This window comes from Lissotriton helveticus, chromosome 7 (assembly GCF_964261635.1).
Source record: "Lissotriton helveticus chromosome 7, aLisHel1.1, whole genome shotgun sequence".
Taxonomy (NCBI): Eukaryota; Metazoa; Chordata; class Amphibia; order Caudata; family Salamandridae; genus Lissotriton; species Lissotriton helveticus.
In genome coordinates this window covers 14,790,292-14,812,576 of record NC_136068.1, presented here as the reverse complement: position 1 = coordinate 14,812,576, position 22,285 = coordinate 14,790,292, and the positions used below count along the sequence as shown (strand labels likewise).

Here is a 22,285-nt window from a genome sequence, read left to right as displayed (position 1 = left end):
AACAGTGCTTCTCAACAGGTTGGTGTTAGGGCACCCGTCTCCGACACCGCGTTATATAGAGTCGTCTGTTAGGGTACCAGCGGTGAGCAGAACAAACAGTAAAATTCCCCAGGCCGCCCATCCACCCCAGGGGACATCCCTAATGCTAAATACTTAATGGCTCCCCTGATCTCAGGCTCCAAAGTCAATTGGCCAAGGTCCCACTGGGCTGCATCTGAGGGGTGAGGCAGGGTCACCCCAGCCAGGAACCCCTGAATCATATTGTCCATGGCAAGGCCCGGGACCCACACAACGTTGAGTAGTAGCACACAAGCTCCCGGTTAATGTTGGATTGAATATGTAGCAACATATCGTATGCTGTCCGGAGTGTGTTTTTGACTGCTAACTAGCGCTCTGTGGAGACGAGTCATGACAACATCCTCCCAAACATGCCTTCCCCGCATGCGATCTAGCTACATGTTCTTTGTAGAAGAAAATGTCCAGATGACATATTGTTGTCCTAGGGAGATGCAACGAGTGAGACTCGCCCCCTTCCTCGCAGATCCCAACCCACCACCTACGGAATACCCCAGGGATCCTCCCTCAGCTCCACGCTGTTCCACATCTACATGGCCACGCTAGTCACAATCGTCAGAAGTTACAGAATAAACATCATCTCTTACGCCAATGACTTCACACTCATTCTCTTCCTCTCCAATGAACACAACAAGGCCAGACACAACTTCCATAAAGGCATGAAAGCAGTCGCCGACTGGATGAGAGACAGCTGCCTTCAACTCAACACAGACAAGACAGAAGTACTCATCATTGGTCCTCCACCGAACGCATGGAGCAACTCCTGGAAGCCTCCCACCCTCGGAAACCCACCTACCCCCGCCAACCAAGCCCGCAACCATGGAATCATCCTGGACCCCGACGTCAGTATGAACTATCAGATCAACTTAGTCACCTCCACCTGCTTCCGCACCCTCTGCCTCCTACGCAAGACCTTCAAATGGCTATCCTTCGAACATAGAAAGACCAACACACACGCCCTCATCTCCAGCAGACTGGACTACGGCAACGCACTCTACACCGGAATCAACAAAAAACTCACCAGCAAATTGCAAAACATCCAGAACGCCACCACCAGACTGATCCTCAACCTCCTATGACACTGCCATGTTTTGCAACACCTACATACACTGCACTGGCTCCCCATAGAGAAAAGAATCACTTTCAAGATCCTCACCCATGCACAGAAAGTCCTCCACAACACCGGACCAGCCTATCTGAATCCGCGACTAAACCACCACGTACCCCACAGGGCCCTACAGTCAGCCCAGCTCTCTCTCTCGCAGAAGTACCCAGCATTAGGAAAACCAGAACAAGATGCCGCTCCTTCTCCTACCTCGCAGCCAACGCCCGGATTACCCTACCCTTCCACATCAGACAAAGCACCTCTCTCCCCAGCTTCACGATGGAACCGAAGACTTGGTTTTTTTAATCCACCTCACCGCCACACGCTACACTCCCCCCCCCTCAGCACCCTGAGACCCTAACGGGAGAGTAGCTGCGCTTCATAAACATTGTTTGATTGATTGATGCTCACACTGAGGAGTTCTGGAAGACAGGTGGAGTCTAGCAGAGATGCAACCTCTAGGGCTTGCATCCTCGTCTCTAGGTTATTAAACTCAGACTAGATTTTTGCACACCCCAGGTTGTATGGCCATACACTGGCCCCTAATCACCACCTTAAATGCCTCCCCGAACACTGCTATCAGCACTGAGTCCTGATTATGAGGGAAATAATGACTAATCACTTCCCATAGGGAGCCATGAAATACCGCGTCAGGCCGAAATTCCGGCCAGAGTTGCCATGAAGGGATCGGGTCTGCCACCTCCCCAGTGCAAGCACAACATGAGCGGATTATATATAAGTACGGCCCAGATATCCTGACTGCGTAGCCTGCTCTGTGACTGCTGGAGATGCTGAGATCCCATCCAGTTGCACATAGAAGGCATGCACTGGTGAGTAAAACAAATGCACCAGCTTCAGGCCATCGTGGAGCCACCAAACGTTCATGGAAGGTGGCGGCTAGTTTCCAGATGGAGAAAAAGGAAGAATTGGAAAAAGGAGGAATAGATAACAAAATATTAAGCAAGTAGGGGACTACAGATTCTCCTATCTCCATGCCCTTAATCCACTAATCTAATACTGTCAATTTTAGTAACCATCACTACTCAAAGAGGGCGTGATTACATATTTTATTTACTGTAATCACAAACGGTTATTTTCCGTGGGTTCTTTTCTTTTTTAATCACATTTATACATTATACACCATTATACATACATATGTACACAAATATATACAACAATATGAACACAAAACAAAACATCGATTTGTACAAAAAAAAATCACAAATAATTTCTTCTTCACCCAACAAAAATACTGCTTGGTGTCCTCCTATACAATCTAGAAGGTACACATAGAGGTAGTCAGACACAAGTGGTTCCAAGAGTAATTACACAGAACCTGAAAAAAATGTGTCAAATGGTCATAAATTCCAAAACATTTTAACATAAAGACTCCTCTGTAGGGAAAGTGTCGACGTGGTCGCGTTTCGGCCTTCCAACAAATATGGCCTCCTCAGGACAGGGTGATAAAGGACCTAAAAGAATATATATAACACCATATATACTACATGTAAAATCAGCTGTCAAGCTCTCTGTGCCCCATCCCACCTGAATCCAAATCCGTCACCATCCAAACCACACGTGCGTTTACCAGTACCAAAGCATATGTCAAGACCAATATCCAACAACTAGAAGAAGAAAACACCCAAAGGATTTATCCCCAGAATATATAAAGACAATAACGAGAAACAAGTAGTCATAGTCCTATCACCTCCACAATTACTGCATGCTTGGCAAGCCCAAGTGAAAAAGAAAGAAAAAATAACATTTATTAGATCCACAGGAGACCCAAGCACTCCATGAAAATATCATCACCCGGCAGTCAAACCGGTCAAAGTGAGGAAAATAAACAAATCAAGATCAAACACTTACTCCTGGAGTCAATCCAATAACACGCTATGCGGTGACTCACAGTAGTCAGAAAATCTGTCAGAGACAAGGACACTCAGTAAGGATGGCAAGCTATTAATACGACAAGGCACATATACCACAAGTCACCCCACACTGCAGACCTTTATCCCCAAGTGTCATACCTTAACGAGCAACTAGCTCCGTTTAGTTCCAAGTACGAAAAGGCCGGCGGGCGGAAAGGGAGGAGGGGAGCCCTTGCGGGAATCCTGCTCCGCAGTCACAATATCCCTCAATCACCATTTCTAAACAGAGGAAGACACAAACACTGCTCAGTTCGAAGAATATATATACACACACGAGATACGAATAGAACTAGATACAGCGCGTCCATGGCACACATCCTAATTTAAACACCACGTATTACCAAAACGCTGCCTCACCTTCACTCAATGTAGGTCCAGATCCTAAACCAAAACGGATGGGCGCCATCATAGTAAATCAATTACCGGCAAGTACGTGGCTGCCCACTAGCTCTCCGATAAGATAGGTGGAGGCATCCCACGTGACCACAACGCACAAAGTAGGGTCACGGACAACAAAAGAGGACTCTATACCACCAATACACTAGACCCAGAAATGCTGCATACAAGAACGAAAACGTTCGTCAATGGAAGACAGACTATATATCACTATCAACAAATCAATCAGTGATTTCTATAGCGCGCTATTCACCCAGAGGGTGCTCAAGGCGCTGGGGGAGGGGTCCGTTACTGCTCCAAAAGCCAGGTCTTGAGTTGCTTCCTGAAAGAGAAGTGGTCCTGGCTCAGCCGTAGGTGGATGGGGAGGGAGGTCCATGTCTTGGCCGCCAGGTAGGAGAAGGATCTTCCTCCAGCGGTGGCCCTGCGAATGCGTGGTACGGCGGCGAGGCGTAGCTGGCGGGTGGGTGTGTAGAAAGTGAGGCGGCTGTTGAGGTCCTTCGGGCCCATGTCGTGGAGAGCCTTGTGTGCGTGGGTGAGGAGTCTGAACGTGATCCTCTTGTTGACAGGGAGCCAGTGCAAGTCTCTCAGGTGGGTGGAGATGTGGCTGTGGCGAGGGATGTCCAGGATGAGTCGTGCGGAGGCGTTCTGTATGTGCTGGAGTCTTTTCTGTAGTTTGGCAGTGGTTCCCGCGTAGAGGGTGTTTCCGTAGTCCAGTTGGCTGGTGACGAGTGCCTGGGTGACTGTCTTCCTGGTTTCGGTGGGGATGGCCAACTCAAGCAACATTGCCAGAATAACCATATGCGCCAAAAAAATATAAAAAAAATACGATACCCGTCTAAAGGACACAAAAAGTGCAAAACAACCATAAATCAACATACCTACTACACAGTGCTCAGAGTCTATCAAACCTATAGGTGATGACCAGAAGAGGATTCGGGGATACAAAGGGGGCACAGAGATAGACGTACAATCTCAAGACAAATTACACAGTGTACATATATAAACCCTACATTACAAAACTCACAACATTATATTGAACAAAAAAATATCTGTACAACAAGTATATGCACATTCAAGTATATTCAACTATATTCACAGAGGGCCAGATGTATCAAGATACCCTTTTGCAATTCTCAAATACCGATTTTTTGAGAATCGCTATTTGAGAATTGCAAAATGGTATGCATGTAGAAATTCGCTATTTTTTTGCGATTTCTTAAAATTCCTTAATTGTGATTAGCAAATTGCTAATCGCAATTAAGGAATCATTTCCCATTCATTTCTAAGGGCCAGGAGGCCCATAGGAATGAATGTGAAATAATTCCCAATTTGGGATTCTCAATTTGCTAATCGCAAATTGAGAATAATTTCAAGGGTGTCTTAAGGACACCCTGCTGCACCCCCTGAAATTGACATGTGTGTGCATATGGCGCACATACATGCCCTAAGGGCATGTATGAGCGTCACATGACACCTTTACAAATTGCAAAAAGTGCATTTGTAAAAGAATTCGCAAATTACCACCAACTACAAGTTGGTGGTAATTTGCGATTTCTCAGCCTAAATTCACAAAACTTAAAGGCTTCATACATAGCATTTAAGGAATCGCAATTTGCGATTCCTTAAATGCTTACGCAATATTAAGGAATCGCAAAATTTACAACTCCTTAATATTGCGAGGTTTTTTTCTTGATACATTCCATTTTCCTATTTTTTTGTCGCAAACACTGCTTTTTAGCGATTCGCAGCGTTTGCGACAAAAAAATAGTTTGATACATCTGCCCCAGAATCACATAACATACTGTATGGGGGAGACAAGGAGGGTTCAGCAATTGCAATACAACAAGTCTTAGATGACACTAAGTTTATTACCTTATAGGAGCCCAGATTTCGTCCCGATCATTCAAGCCAGACGTCGCAGTTTCATATTTTACAATCATACGTTTCTCAAGTTTATTCAGTGCCATTTGTAAATTTACCTTACTTTGAGCTTTTACGACCAGCAGGACTGACCACTTGATGTCATTTTCATTGTGGTCACATTCCAAACAAGGATTTACAATGCAACAGTCTCGCCTTTGCAAAAGTTAGAGCTATTGGCATTGTAAATGACAAATTTTTTATTTATGTGTTGGTTTTGAAAACAGATAAATAAATGCCATTGTCATTTACAATGCCAATAACTTAATCTCTCGCAAATGCCAGACCTATTGCATTTGCACACACACACAGCCACACACACACATAGCCACACACACAGCGCCACACACACACACACAGCCACCCGCACACACAGCCACACACACACACAGCCACACACACACACACATGGATGTGATGGTGGATGTGGTGGTGGATGTGATGGTGAATGTGGTGGTGGATGTGGTGGATGTGGTGGTGGTGTGGTGGATGTGATGGTGGATGTGGTGGATGTGATGGTGGCGGTGAATGTGGTGGTGGTGGTGGATGTGGTGGATGTGATGGTGGATGTGGTGGATGTGATGGTGGTGGTGGTGGTGAATGTGATGGTGGTGGTGAATGTGATGGTGGTGGTGAATGTGATGGTGGTGGTGGTGGATGTGATGGTGGTGTTGATGGATGTGATGGTGGTGGGGGATGTGATGGTGGTGGTGGTGGTGGTGGATGTGATGGTGGTGGTGGTGGATGTGATGGTGGTGGATGTGGTGGTGGTGGATGTGATGGTGGTGGATGTGATGGTGGATGTGATGGTGGTGGTGGATGTGATTGTCGTAATTTGGCAGTACCTGAGTTAGCGTTTAGCTCAGCTACACGAGCTTTTACTGTTAACTTGACCAAATGTTCGGGGCCATTTTGTATTTGGTGGCTTCCATTTTGTATGAACATGCGGCCTCGTGGTCAGCGTGCCCTTTCGTCCTTCCTCCATGCCAATGAACCTTTACTCTGCCCAGCAACAGGTTATTTTTAGCAATGGTCAGTCTCGCGCATGCGTACATCTGATCTTTGGACTAACAAGTGGTCACTCCTCAGGAATGTGCCCCAAACTGACCAGTGGTATTAAGCCCCTCCCACATACTGGCTGTGTTCCAAAAATGCCCTTATATGTACCTAAAACTGCACAAATGTATACCGCCTATCTTTTTATTGCTGTTAAACTGTATAAAAGAGGTCGCGCACCGATGTTCGGTGTGATACTTCTTGCATTACCGAAGGGTGCTGTAGGAATGTACCACCACCCCATTGGGTCCTAATAAACTTGTTTTTTGCATTTCCAGTTTCCGTGCCAATTTCCATTATATGGTGTTTGAGAGTTTTTGCAGAGTATGTAGGCCTGACAGAACCCGATACCTCATGATGGGGGTGGATGTGATGGTGGATGTGATGGTGGTGGTGGATGTGATGGTGGTGGATGTGATGGTGGTGGATGTGATGGTGGTGGTGGATGTGATGGTGGTGGATGTGATGGTGGATGTGATGGTGGTGGTGGATGTGATGGTGGTGGTGGATGTGATAGTGGTGGATGTGATGGTGGCGGATGTGATGGTGGTGGTGGTGGATGTGATGGTGGTGGATGTGATGGTGTTGGATGTAATGGTGGTGGTGGATGTGATGGTGGTGGTGGATGTGATGGTGGTGGTGGTGGATGTGATTGTGGTGGTGGTGGATGTGGTGGTGGTGGATGTGATGTTGATGGTGGTGGATGTGATTGTGGATGTGATGGTGGTGGTTGATGTGATGGTGGTGGTGGATGGGATGGTGGTGGTGGTGGATGTGATGGAGGTGGTGGATGTGATGGTGGTGGTGGATGTGATGGTGGTGGCGGTGGATGTGATGGTGGTGGTGGTGGATGTGATGATGGTGGATGTGATGGTGGTGGTGGTGGTGGATGTGATGGTGGTGGAAGTGATGGTGGTGGTGGATGTGATGGTGGGGGTGGTGGATGTGGTGGTGGTGGTGGACGTGATGGTGGTGGTGGTGGATGTGATGGTGGTGGTGGTGGATGTGATGGTGGTGGCGGCTGATGTGGCGGCGGCAGATGTGGCAGCGGATGTGGCTGCGATGGATGTAGCGGTGATGGATGTAGCGGTGATGGATGTAGCGGTGATGGATGTAGCGGTGATGGATGTAGCAGTGATGGATGTAGCAGTGATGGATGTAGCAGTGATGGATGTAGCAGTGATGGAGGTGGTGGTGGTGATGGTGGATATGGTTGGACCTTATAAGTCTTTAGCCAGAGCAATTGGATTTGTCAATGTCTGTAAGCTATGTTGTAGAGCAGCATGGGTGCTGTGCAGCATGTTAAAAAGTTATAATAAACAAGAATTTGGGTATTGCTCTCCGTGTGTGTTTGTTGCCAGAACTGTATAACTTTCTTATGCATGCATAAGGCCGAACGTGGATGGTTTGGGGAATGATTTTAAGGTGTAAGGAGCAATGGCAGTGTGTGTCAGGGTGCACCTTACACTGTAGATAGAATACCTGTGGTTACTTCTGAGAGCTACAAAGTGGGAGCACAGTAGAGGGCATAATGGTTGTGCCGCTCTGCCTTTTTCCAAGTCTATCCTGGATTCAGGACTTCTGTTTTGCACAGCTGAGCGCAAAGCTTGCCCCAAGCAGGCCCACCGGACCCCAATAAAATGTTATGTAACAAGTCTGTGGCCACCTTGGTGGCTTTACATCAGGAGTGAAATATCCACTTATGCCCACCCTGTGGACATACTTAAGGGCCACGTCATATCCTGCCAAAGCAATGGACTGTGAGTGGAACAGGTGGGCCTGGCTCTCTGCCTTCGGAATGTGCTCCATGCCTTGGTATGGATCATCCCACCCACACTCTCTCCCCTGGCACCTGTCTGCTCGCCTTCTTAACATTAACTTTGCTTTTACAATTTGTCTTTGCTCATGGTCTAGGCCCAAGTGTGAGTTCTACGGTCTGCACGCATGTCTTTGCAACTATATGACCCACGTTGGAAGTGTTGCAGGCAAGTCCTAATACAATCATGGCTCTGCTACTGCCAGTCAGTCCCATCACAGAAGTTTTACTTTTTTATGGGGGACCCATTTCCCGATATTAAACCACAGCCTCTTTGGAAAAAAACATAATTTAACTAATTTCGTGGTTAAAATATACTCCATAATAGCAAGCTGCAGAGTTCCTTCTAACTAAGCCACAGGATAAGATATAGCTGCAAGCAATAAAAGGTGCAATAGTGTCAAATAAGGTCAGAAAGAAAGTACCCGTTGAGATCCACTATATCCATCTAATAAAATAGAAAAAAAACTGTGTGCTCAGCCACTTTCAGCTACCAACTCTAATGCTACTATCCCCCGGAACGGCTACTTGAAGAATGCTATGAGCCGCAATACCTTGTCACTTCTACACACACAAATGACACAGGGGTAATGGCGCTTACACACGGAGATGTGTGTCAACATACCCACGAGGGCAGTTGAAGTATGCAACACACGTCTGACACTCGGGTTATGCCACCCATACAAAAAATACAGCTGGGTGGTACCCCCTCACTTTTCAGCCCACATAACACACATAAACCCACAGACATACTCAAGACTCCAACAAGACCTTTCCTAGGGTGCGTCCGAACCTAGGGACTTTCCCAAACCATGCCGCCTCGCAGCTCCCCCTCGGCTACTACCAGATGTACCCTCTCGAGAAGACAATTGTATCTGGGTCTCACATACTTTCTACAGCCCCAGTCTCACCTCGGATACTCACAAGGCCGTAAGTCTGCTTCTTCCATGCAGCTGCCATCGACTTACCTGTCCACACACCTTAGATACTCAAAACTAACATCCCTGGCCTGGACGAAAGCAACCCTCGCCCCATAAGACACAACACTCATGTCAACGGACCCCGCCACACTCACAGCTGCCCCTACCCCATCAGGTGCTTACTGCAGTTCCTGCTGTACTCCCAGCTACCCCCGCCATTGGATACAGCAGTCCCGGGTCTTTCTCGAAATAGTGAAAGACAGTGCACCTTTGCATTGACAGCTGCCCCGGCAACCCACAAGATACTCACAGCTGCACAGACCATCTAGGCAGTCCGTCGGGTACTTGGGCTAACCTCCTCCGACTGCAGTCCACCATATCCCCAAAGCAGCGGCAAGATGCCGGGCAGGCGCGACCACGTGCCCCGCACAGGCTGCACAGCAGCACCGCAAACACCCAGAGCTGCAGGCCGGGCCACGGGATTCCCAACAGCCGCCGCTGCCCCCCAGGACAGAACCACATCACTGCCGGCGGGTGAGATCACTGGGGCTACGGTGCTCCCGAGCCTCCTGCACATACGGGTCCTCCCACAGGACACGGCAGAGTGAGCTCCGCTCCGAGGGGAGCCAACCCTCGCAGCCCCTCCGAGAGGTCCAAAAATAAGCTGCATTATACCGCATAATTTACAGCAAGCCCCCGTTCCTTACTGCTGACTTACACGTGAGTGCCGTGAGTGAGGGCTATGGGAAGGCCTCTCTCTCACATACCGCATAGACAGCACGCATCGAGGGCTAACGCTGTCCTGAGCCCTTCTTGCGTATCGCGCAGACTTCCATCACCACACCGTACGCAGCTGTGAAGGAAGAAGAAAGGCTGGCAGAGCATTGCGTGCGAGTGTGTCTTAGGAGCAGAACACAAAACCAAAAGCATGGCGGAGCGCAAAGCACACCACGAGGCAGAGCACAACCCAAGTGACCCCCCCAGAGCCTCACCCCTGCACAATCCAAGTGACCCCCCCAGAGCCTCACCCCTGCGCAACCCAAGTGACGCCCCCAGAGCCTCACCCCTGCACAACCCAAGTGACCCCCCAAGGCTCACCCCTGCACAACCCAAGTGACCCCCCGCAAGGCTCACTCCTGCACAACCCAAGTGACTCCCCCAAGGCTCACCCCTGCACAACCCAAGTGACCCCCCCCAAGGCTCACCCCTGCACAACCCAAGTGACCCCCCTGCACAACCCAAGTGACCCCCCAGAGCCTCACACCTGCACAACCCAGGAGATCCCCCCCAGAGCCTCTCCCCTGCACAACCCAAGTGACCTCCGAGACACATCTTTGAGCAGCGTGAGGGGACCCATTTGTTCACCGATGCCATCGCCTCGCCCTGGGAAGCCTCAGAGCCCCCACTGCCTGTTCCCTGGGGAGCCTCGATGCCCCTCAAAGCTTCCCTCCTCGTCTGCCTCATCCCTGGGCAGAATACGCGGGCCCCGTGTCTGCAGAGTGGCATCCGTGGCCCTGGGCCCCCGCTCTGGCCGGGCTCACAGCCTCACCCTCACTCCTGGGCAGCTTGGATTCCCACAGACACTGACCCCGTGACCCCCGAGCATCCCTCATCATCAGTCCCCGCTCCCCGCAGCCTCTCACCCCGACCGAGCACTCCAGGACTGAGGCTTCCAAGCAGTGTTAACGCCGGGTTGTTGTCCCCAAAATGTGACTTAGCGGGTTCAAAAATAGCCTTGAATGCAAACTGCTAAGACCCGTGCAAACTTATATAAATGCGCTTTGTGCCTAAATGTACAACAAGCAACGCCAGGCACTCGCGACCCGCCCGCCCCAGCTCCCTGAAAAAAAGGCGGCCAAAAACATCACGAACGAAGCCACGGATAACAATACACAGAGACGAGACAGCAGCCACGCACAACGGTAAAGGACACAAAGACAAGAGCCACGCACGACGGTACAAGACAAAAGACAAGCAGTACGGTACATGGAAACGACAAGACGGAGAAGAAAATGCTGCTTACCTGCTCGCAAACATCCCGGCAACATAAATTGCGCAGCCCACTCCCGCAAAAGCCACAATGAACTGAACACAACATGCCGTCCCCCCCAAAAAAAGACAACATCCGCCCACCGCCGCAATGATGTTGTTAAAGGGGCGGAAGCGAAAAAATCGCCGGAACGCCGAGGAATCTGCCCGGACAATGACTGACGCATCTCTGTTCCAATGGCTAGCCTTTATTTATGGAGCTAGCCAATGGAACAGAGAGGCGGGTTAAAGCCCCATACTAAAACTCAAAAGATTTCGCCTGCGCGAACACTGCTGCCCAGTGGACGCCGGGCAAAACCTAAAAATGATGCACCAATGGAGCACCCTGTATTTTGCATCTAATTCTTGACTGGTATTGGATGATTCGCATTTTAACATTCGGAGAAGTTTGTCCTATGTATGATTTATCGCACGGACATGTGAGGCAATACACCATGTTTTTGGTGTTACAGTTTGAAAATCCAATTGTGTGTGTATGTGGCCATTTATTGTCACAGATTTCGAGTTGGTAGTCAGCGTACATACCACACATTCATTGTATTTAAAATGTCCCACTACTGGAGGCAGGCTCAACATACTTCTCAGATCCCCCTTCTCCGGGGGCATCCTAATTGCTTTGACCAGATGTTGTCTGATATTTTTGCCTTTACGAAATGCGAACAAAGGTTGGGGGATATCAAACTGTTGGATCAATCTCCAGTTTTTTAGGATGATCTGCTTGATCTTATTGGCCTTAGGGTTGTATGTAAGGACACACGTCATCCTATCCGTGTCTTGTTTTTCTTTAGGGCTCAACAGGGTCTCTCGTGGGTTTAACCACGCTCTATTAAGGGCTGCTCTCACCAGCTTTTTAGGGTACCCCCTATTACACAACTTGGTTTGCAATTTCTCGGCATTATCAACGTAGTCGGTTTTGTTGGTGCAATTACGCCTAATCCTCAAGAACTGCCCATAGGGCAAGTTCTCCTTGAGGGTTCTGGGGTGTCCACTATCAAAATGAAGTAATGTATTCGGATCTGTGGGCTTAGAATAAAGGCACACCTCTAATTTCTCTTCTTTGTGAGCCACACAGAGATCAAGAAAGTTGATTGAAGAATTGCTATGGGTAATGGAGAATTTCAAATCACCAGAACGTACATTAAGCCAATTGTGAAACAATAAAAGTTGTTCCTCAGTTCCCGACCATATCATAAAAATATTGTCGATGAATCGACTCCAACGCGCTATGTGAGATTTAAAGGGGGGGGCCCCAGGAAGATCTAATTTTTCTCAAACATATCCATGACTAAATTTGCGATTTCTGGAGCAAAACAACAGCCCATTGCTACTCCTTTTATTTGCATAAATAACTCATTCTTAAATGCAAAAAAATTGTTCTTCAAACAAATTTTAGGCAGGGTTGCGATAAACTGTGTGGGTACTGCATGCGGTCTCGGTCTCCCATCCAACACTGTATCTAGAACAAAGAGGGCTTCCTCCTGCGGAATATTCGTATATAAGCTTTCAATATCGAAAGTGACCAACAACTGATGGTCACAATCAAATATTGAATCTTCAATTTTGGCAATGAAATCCATAGAGTCCCTAATATAAGCTTCTGTGAGTGGAACAAAAGGTTTTAGGAACACGTCAATATATTTAGCAAGGGGTTCCAATAAGGAACCACAGGCTGCAATGATCGAGCGTCCAGGAGGGTGACTGGTGTCCTTATGGACTTTGAGTAAAACATAAATGTTTGGGATCCTTTGTTTCGTTGAATTTAAGTTTTCGTATTCCTTCTTGCAGATTCATCCCTGATTCAAGGCTTGAGTGGTTACTTTCAAGATTTGCGCCTTCAGTCTAGGTGTGGGGTCTTCACTAATGGATCGATAATGTTCTCTATTTTGGGTTTGTTTCAAAATCACATTGTCATACTCATCTGTGTCCCATAGAACAATGCCTCCCCCCCTTATCTGCAGGTTTTATTACAGTAAGGGGGTTATTGGACAAGTCTCTTAGCGCTACCATTTCTTGTCTAGAGAAATTAGATTTGAAGAATGTTTTCTTACGATTGAAGTCATCAATTTCTTTCAATATTTGTTCTTCAAAATAAAGAATTTCATCCGGCATAGTCGCACAATCCGGGCAAAAGGTGGATTTTTTATGTAATCCACTGTTATTCAGTCATATCCTCTGCACCAGAAAAAAATATTTTCAGTCTGATTTTCCGCAAAAATTGTAAGACTTCCGGGTTGGTATTCACCGGATCCTGTGCAACCAAAGGGACAAAGGATAGACCCTTAAGCAGCACTCGTTCTTCCATACTAGTCAAGGGATGTTTAGAAAGATTGTAAATTGGGATCAATTCGTGACCACCATTCTGTATATTATTGTGGTCACCATTTATCTGTTGTATGTTCTGTGTCTGGTTCTGAAAACTCCTTGGTCTGGCACTGGTGGCGGTGGCGCCCTCCATTATCCTCTGTAACCCCTCCCCCTGTGTCCTCTGCCTAAAAAAGGAAGGGATCTTGGCTATTGGAAGTAGGTCGGGTATGGCTGGTATTTCCAGATGTTTCCAGATGGGGCAGTCTATTAGTGGAGGGATGATCTGTTTATTGGTATACATGCCACACAATTGAAATCACATCCTAGTATCCTAGAAGCTGGCAAGGATCTACTTAAGTGTGGTTCCAAGGATTCCAGGAATGCGTTCTGATTGATATTGGGGGAATAGATGCTGCCCAGCTCCAAAGGGCTCTGCAAGGGTGCCAGCAAGCAGTACACATGGCCCTTCATCGTCAGTGAGCTGGGACTCGCAGAGGAAGTGGACCCCGCAGAGATCCATATGAGTATCTCCCTGCGAAATAGGTTCCTGGAGGAATGCGATGTCCACCCCCCTCGGCACCAAGTAATAGTGCATCAGGTGTCATTTACGGCCACATGCATCCCCATGACATTCCAGGTGAGGATCATGTCTCAGGGGGTTTGCGTGGACATACGGTGTGTCTCCTGGGCATTTTGGTATCACCCAGCAGAAAGCCATGGGCCACAAACACATCGAAGCGAGGCCCAACAGTATGCAGACGTCGGTGTGTGACCAGTGGTAGAACAAGTGTGAGGAACTCTGTGTGCCTTATGTGTCCCAACAACCCAACACTTCCTTCTACCCAACCGGGCACACCGACAATGGTCAGAAGCCCAGACCACAAGCCCTGTTGTGTCCGTGCCATCATGTGGCACTAAGCAGGCCGCCCTCCTATGGGGGCCCTCTGCGTGGGCCACAGGCAGCCTCATTCTGCTGTTATATGCTGCAGAGCCCCCCTGGTGAGGGCTCAGTGCCCGCCACAGCAGCCCACCGTCAGTGCGCACCCTCCCCGATATGTGTTGGTTCTTAAGGGTGCAGGATGAGTGATGCAAACTCGATGCAAAATCTTTCTGGTTCTAGGCTACAGTGTCTCCATGTCCTGTCTGAGGTCACATGCTTGCAAAGTTAAACATATTACCAAAGGCGTGGGAACCGTTTCCTGCTAGAGAAGAGGAACTGACTTGATGGTGAAATAAACCCAAGCAGAGGTGTTTCTTAGAAAAGTGACAAACTAACCACAGACCCAGGGAGTCACAGCTGGTGAGAGGGGAGGAGGCATCCCTGCCGCAGAGGGCTGGAGGAGACTGGATAGAGGCCACAGGCAGGCACTCTCACTGCACACAGGAAAGGATCGGATTGTGGGAGGCTCAGGGGTCCTGTCTCCGCAGACAGGGGAGTGAGGACACAGGGTGGGTTCTCCACACTGAACTCTTCTTCCAGCTCAAGTGTGAGCTCAGCTCGTGGTGTTTGATGCACAATGGTGATTTCCCTGAAGAGCTGGAGGCCGAGTGGACGAGTTCATGGCGGCTGGGGCTGGATCCACACAGGTGAGGCAAGTGACGGTGAGACACTTTGACCGGTGCTTGTAGTTTCTGCACACACAGGAGATTCCCAGGGTCACACATTGCGTCATATAGAGATAGACGACAATGATCTCACATCATTACTAATTGCTAAGTCAGTAGCTTCAAAATCTAAGATTGTGGAAAGCCATGTCTCCCATGAATGACGTAAGCATGACGTAGGCAGGGAGATGAAAGAGGCAGGCGTGTTTCTGAATTGTTCTTTAATATGTTCTTTCATTGTTTGTATAATGCACTTAAATTACCTTGAAGTCTTCCAAGAACATAGTTTGTGAATTAAAGACGTGACGGAGTAACACAGGGTGAGTGTTCCTACAGTTAGTGCACTACTGTTACAAGATGTGCACTATTTGTGTGCACTCTTGGTCCTAATTGTGAACTATTCGTTAACCATTGTTATAAGGTGACCTAATGCCCCCTAATCTCCAGGGTGAGAGTTGTTTACTGTCCATGACCTCTATCTGGGGTCACGTGCCCTGGTACCTGGGAGACATTCACCTCTTTGCATGACCTTCATGAGACCTTGATCCACAAGGAGATGAACTGGGAGAAGGTGAAGAGCAGGGAGCCTGATGTGTGGACAGAGCCCTCTCCAGAAAAGGACCGCCTTGGGGAACAGAGGTGGGTGGTCTTTGAGACAACGCAAAGTCAACAGTAAGATTTGCAAAGCCGCGCAAGGGAGATTTGTGGCACGTCACACAGCTTTGTAAAGAAATGCAACACAATGAAGTTACACGTGCTGCGTTTCACTGCATTTCTACTTGGGGGGCATTATATGGGTGGAGTGTTTCCATGCGTCCACCCATGGATGATGGCACATTCCCAAATTTACAATGACGAGTAAACCGGGGAATGTGTGAACATTGGAGTGTATCGAGGAGAAGCATCTTTATTTCTCCTCATTATTTTATTTTTCCACAGGAACTGCATTCTGCACCGCACATAGAAAGAGGAAATGTCTTGATGCCTTAAATTTCTGCAGGAAGTTATAATTTCCTGCACAAAACAATCATGTTTGTACTGAAGGCGCTATTGTGCACCATGGTGCCTGCGTTGGCGCTAGGCAGCACACCGTGCACCAGTGCAAGGGGAGAGCAGGAATGATCCATATCTTTGTAAATAGTGCGTATTCTGCTCACTCCCTTTCACGCAGCGCTGAAGCGTTGCTTGATGCTCTGCAGTGCGTGAACGTTTAGTAAATGTGCCCTAAATGAGGTGAGAACCTACAGGCAGGTCACTCTGTTCCTGAGACCCTCAGATCTCCAAACCCATAGATTTATTGATCTAGTCCAGTGAGGCGGCTTCGAGGAGGGAATTGATGAGATGCAGACCCCTGTTATTGCCAATATCTGACATCAGGGCTGGTGGGGGAAGTGACGCGTCTTTCATAGTAGGTGTGGCCACCTCGGTGACCCTACAGCTGACTCGAGAGTCCATGGCCCCCCCTTGTGTCTGTTCAGAAGTAAAGGTTGATCGGGTTAAACTGCTGAAGCCTTTTGAATGGACATTAGGGGTCTCGGGTCAGTGATGCTGCCAAGGTTTGGGAAAACTGGTCCAGGTTACTGAGTTAACACCGAGGAGGGTGAAGAGTCAAGACCCTTGTTTACATCACACTCTGGAGACTGGTCATGATTACTGAGTTAACACCGAGGAGGGTGAAGAGTCAGGACCCTTGTTTACATCACACTCTGGAGACTGGTCACGGTTACTGAGTTAACACCGAGGAGGGTGAAGAGTCAAGACCCTTGTTTACACCACACTCTGGAGACTGGTCACGGTTACTGAGTTAACACCGAGGAGGGTGAAGAGTCAGGACCCTTGTTTACACCACACTCTGGAGACTGGTCACGGTTACTGAGTTAACACCGAGGAGGGTGAAGAGTCAAGACCCTTGTTTACACCACACTCTGGAGACTGGTCACGGTTACTGAGTTAACACCGAGGAGGGTGAAGAGTCAAGACCCTTGTTTACACCACACTCTGGAGACTGGTCACGGTTACTGAGTTAACACCGAGGAGGGTGAAGAGTCAGGACCCTTGTTTACACCACACTCTGGAGACTGGTCACGGTTACTGAGTTAACACCGAGGAGGGTGAAGAGTCAAGACCCTTGTTTACACCACACTCTGGAGACTGGTCACGGTTACTGAGTTAACACCGAGTAGGCTGAAGAGACAAGACCCTTGTTTACACCACACTCTGGAGACTGGTCACGGTTACTGAGTTAACACCGAGTAGGCTGAAGAGACGAGACCCTTGTTTACACCACACTCATTGTGGGAGCAGGACATAGGCTGAGTTTACAGGAGCTTTATTAGATTTTGTATTATACGGTAATCCGGGAATAGGATTATGGAATTAACTGGGGGGATAATTATGTATATTTTCTCAAATGAATTGTGATAATTGTGTATTTATTTAAAATAAGTTGTCTAGGACTTCAAGTGTAGAAGTTGCAGCTCTGCGCTCATATTGTGATGCTTTTGTGTAATCCATTCATCTAGTTACAGTCGACTTTGTCTCTCTGCACCCACTGGCATCTGTTGTTTTTGGGGTTCAGCTGCAGCGCCTCTAATGTTGTTTCTCTTCTGTGTTTTCTTTCAGTCTGGATGACGTCAGTCTGGGTGACGTCATTGTTCCAGTGCACAGCGGCGCAGCTGTCAATCACTCCAGATGTGGTGACCGCGGCGGTGGGAGACAACGTCACCCTGTCTGTGCGGTACGAGGGGCGTTTAGAAGATGTCGTCTGGTCCAGGAGCGGAGGGACACGCGGAGATGGCTTCATCCTCAATCTCTTTGACAGCGATGCTCCTCCTGTCTATGGTCGTCAATCCACCGGCCGAGAGTCTGTGCTCCCGGACGGGTCTCTGCAGATCACAGATGTGCAGACGGATGACACCGGAAACTACACCGTGCTGATGTTTGTGAATCCGATGGAGCCACAGGTGGCCACAGCACAGCTCAGAGTGCACGGTAAGGTTGGCCACACCTGTCCTGTCACTGCCACCCAGGCCTGGTTCTAGGCTGGTGCGATGGGTGCCACCGCACCGGGAGCTGACTTGGGGTCCGGGCATTATTTTCCCAAGTATATCTACATTTTAAAAGCACCTCCTGCTGCGGCGTTTCTGGCCTCCAGCAATTTTAAGGCATCAATTAAAATGTCAAGGGAACTCCAGTGAAGCGTTGTCTCATCCTAAGGTAGCGCAGAGGGTTAAAGTGCCTGCTGCTAAGAACATGTGCGATGCAAATAACAAAGTGCATATAATGTAAATAGGTCAGTGGGTTCCTGCTTTTTCAAGAGAGCTCCTTTTGTTACTTGTCCTTTATAAGTCAAAATTCTAGAGCATTGAGCTATTACCTGCAATCAAAGAGCTGCTGCAAACTGCGAGGTATATGTTAGAGCTATATGCTCTTTTGCCCAGTCTTTCATCATCCTAATCTTGCCCAAAGGCTTCATTTGATTAGAAAACAATTCTTATTATTAAAGAGAAGCCTCAACAATGAAATTATGTTTTACATTCTGAATTAGCGCCTTACCAGAATAAGGACTCTTAAACTATATTGCCTACCAGTATCGATGGCATGTCACTCCTACACTACTCCTCGTAGTCCTGTCTGATGTAACATTTCCCATACACTGATTTACACACATTCAGCTAGATTCATGAACGAAAATTCGGCTCGCAAAGGGCCAGATTTTCAGAATCTGGCCCTTTGCGAGCGCAATTTTTGCATTTGGGATTCATCATCCCAAATGCAAAAATCGCTATTTGCGAAATCGCATATTTGTGAGAAATTGCATTTAAGGAATCTCTATTTGAGATTCCTTTAAATGCAATTCAAGAAACTTTTAAAATATGCGAATTTGCAATTTCCGGACGCTATTTACCATGAAGTCTGACTTCGTGGTAAATAGCGAAAACTTAGAAAAATGCACTTTAGTGCATTTTTCTAAGTGGTATGTTACACACACACATGTCCTTTGGACATGTGTGTGTGCAACATAAGGCTACATTTCCATTTCAGGGGTGCTACAGGGTGTCCTTTGGACACCCCTGGCACCCTTGAAATCGCATTCTTATTTGCGATTAGCAAATTGCTAATCGCAAATTGCTAATCGCAAATAAGGATTGACTCCCCATTCATTCCTATGGGCCTTTAGGAGTTATTCCTTATTTGCGATTAGCAATTTGCTAATCGCAAATAAGGAGGCTGTAGGAATCGCAATTTCTTTTGCAATTTCTACATGAATCCCGATTTTAGAGTCCCTAATAGCGATTCCTTAATAATCGCTATTAAGGACTCGCAAACCGGGACCATGATGAATCTACCTGATTGTCTCTGTGCAATGTTTGTGTGATGTAAAGTGCTCAGACACCTTACACTGGTATGAGAGGTGCTATAAATCGAAATGAATCTGAGAGTCAGTGGTTACGGAGACTTGAGGGGGCACCGTTAAAGGGTGCTAGTAAAGGAATCCGTGGCAGAGGTGCTCATTGGGGGGCGCCAACAGACATTGTCGCACAGGGCACCACCAGTGTTAAGGCCGGCCCTGCTGCCACCTGTACACACTTGTCTTACTCCAGGAGCTCGGGGTCTTGAGTGACCCTCGGACACTTGTCTCACTCCAGGAGCTCAGGGTCTTGTGTGACCCTCGGACACTTGTCTTACTCCAGGAGCTCAGGGTCTTGTGTGACCCTCGGACACTTGTCTTACTCCAGGTGCTTGGGGTCTTTTGTGAGACCCTTGGACACTTGTCTTACTCCAGGAGCTCGGGGTCTTGTGTGACCCTCGGACACTTGTCTTACTCCAGGAGCTCGGGGTCTTGTGTGATCCTCGGACACTTGTCTTACTCCAGGAGCTCAGGGTCTTGTGGGACCCTCGGACACTTGTCTTACTCCAGGAGCTCAGAGTCTTGTGTGGCCCTCGGACACTTGTCTTACTCCAGGAGCTCGGGGTCTGGTGTGACCCTCGGACACTTGTCTTACTCCAGGATCTCGGGGTCTTGTGTGACCCTCGGACACTTGTCTTACTCCAGGTGCTTGGGGTCTTTTGTGAGACCCTTGGACACTTGTCTTACTCCAGGAGGTCGGGTCTTGTGTGACCATCAGACACTTGTCTTACTCCAGGAGCTCGGGGTCTTGTGTGACCCTCAGACACTTGTCTTACTCCTGGAGCTCGGGGTCTTGTGTGACCCTCAGACACTTGTCTTACTCCTGGAGCTCGGGGTCTCGTGTGACCCTCAGACACTTGTCTTACTCCAGGAGCTCAGCGTCTTGTGTGATCCTCAAACACTTGTCTTACTATAGGAGCTCGGGGTCTTGTGTGACCCTCGGACACTTGTCTTACTCCAGGAGCTCAGGGTCTTGAGTGACCCTCGGACACTTGTCTTACTCCAGGAGCTCAGGGTCTTGAGTGACCCTCGGACACTTGTCTTACTCCTGGAGCTCGGGGTCTCGTGTGACCCTCAGACACTTGTCTTACTCCAGGAGCTCAGCGTCTTGTGTGATCCTCAAACACTTGTCTTACTATAGGAGCTCGGGGTCTTGTGTGACCCTCGGACACTTGTCTTACTCCTGGAGCTCGGGGTCTCGTGTGACCCTCAGACACTTGTCTTACTCCAGGAGCTCAGCGTCTTGTGTGATCCTCAAACACTTGTCTTACTATAGGAGCTCGGGGTCTTGTGTGACCCTCGGACACTTGTCTTACTCCAGGAGCTCAGGGTCTTGAGTGACCCTCGGACACTTGTCTTACTCCAGGAGCTCAGGGTCTTGAGTGACCCTCGGACACTTGTCTAACCAGGGGTCCCACTCAGCAACTCTGGGCAATAGCTTGCCTAATCTCCACAACGGCCCCATCAACGCCAGGGATGCCTGGCTTCACCTTGGGGACTCCCAGTAGGGACCATCCCACAGCGAAAGCCAGGACGAGTTCCCCAGCATTATACCACGCCAGGATACTCCGGTAGTAATTGAGCGCGTTACAAAACAGCTTATATATATATATATATATATATATCTATATATATATATATATATATATATATATATATATATATATATATTCACTGAAAAAACCATAGGTTATAGACCATATATAGTTAGGAATTAGCATTTACAAAACCTTGAAAATTCACTGACAAAACCATAGGTTATAGACCATATATAGTTAGGAATTAGCATTTACAAAACCTTGAAAATTCACTGAACAAACCATAGGTTATAGACCATATATCGTTAGGAATTAGCATTTAAAAAACCTTATTTTACTCACACAAAACCATTGAAATTCCATATATAGTTAGTTGCACTAACTATATATCGCGCACCCGCAATCCACTGCTGATGATGTCACATATTACATCATTCATGACATGGTCAGTGACATCACTGATGACATCACTGATGACAACATCCAGTGATTATGTGTTTCTGTAAAGTTTAAATATGTTTTACATATTGAAGAATGAGTGGATGTATAAGTGTCTGAATGAAGGTTTTAGTAGGTGCGTGATTGACTGTATGAGTGAGTGATTAAATGCGTCTTACTGAATGCACGGGTTAGTGACTAAACTGTCTGAAAGTGTGCATCAGTATGTCTGTTGTTGTGCAAGCTGCTGCATGTGTTGATCAGTAGCTATATAAGTAGCTATATGGGTTATTGATTGGTTGCACAAGTATTTGTATGGGAGACTGAGTGTGTGTATGGCTGGCTGGGAGGTGTGTGACTCTGTGCAGATCAATGTGTACTTGTATCAGTGATTCTATAAAAGAGTAAGTATGTGTTAGTATATGTTTAAAAAATGTAAGGTGTTCTGTGTTTAACTGTATAGATGAGAAAATGGAAGTGTGATTGATTCTTTTCAGGACTGACTAGGTGTGTGAGTAACTCCATGGATGAGTGGCAGAGTGTTAGTGTCTGTATAAGTGTATGAGTGCATATGATAGTGTTGTAAAGATGAGTGATTGTATGTATGAATGATTGTATGGGTGAATGAGTGAATGTGTGTGTAGACATAGGAATCAGTGAGTGCGTATGTAGTAACTAGTATTGGTGTGTCAATGGTTTCAAAAATTATACTCTGTATTTA

At 47.7% G+C, this 22,285-nt stretch overlaps 1 protein-coding gene across 1 annotated transcript in view; it reads left to right on the top strand.

Moving 5' to 3' along the window:
• The first annotated feature begins 15,089 nt into the window (after window positions 1-15,089).
• Window positions 15,090-22,285, top strand: part of LOC144767869 (uncharacterized) — a 190,355-nt gene continuing 183,159 nt past the window's right edge. Inside the window, exons 1-2 of the mRNA XM_078651227.1 lie at window positions 15,090-15,159; window positions 17,815-18,168. Of these exons, the coding sequence (XP_078507353.1) occupies window positions 15,090-15,159; window positions 17,815-18,168 (424 nt within the window). The remainder of the gene's footprint in view (window positions 15,160-17,814; window positions 18,169-22,285) is intronic.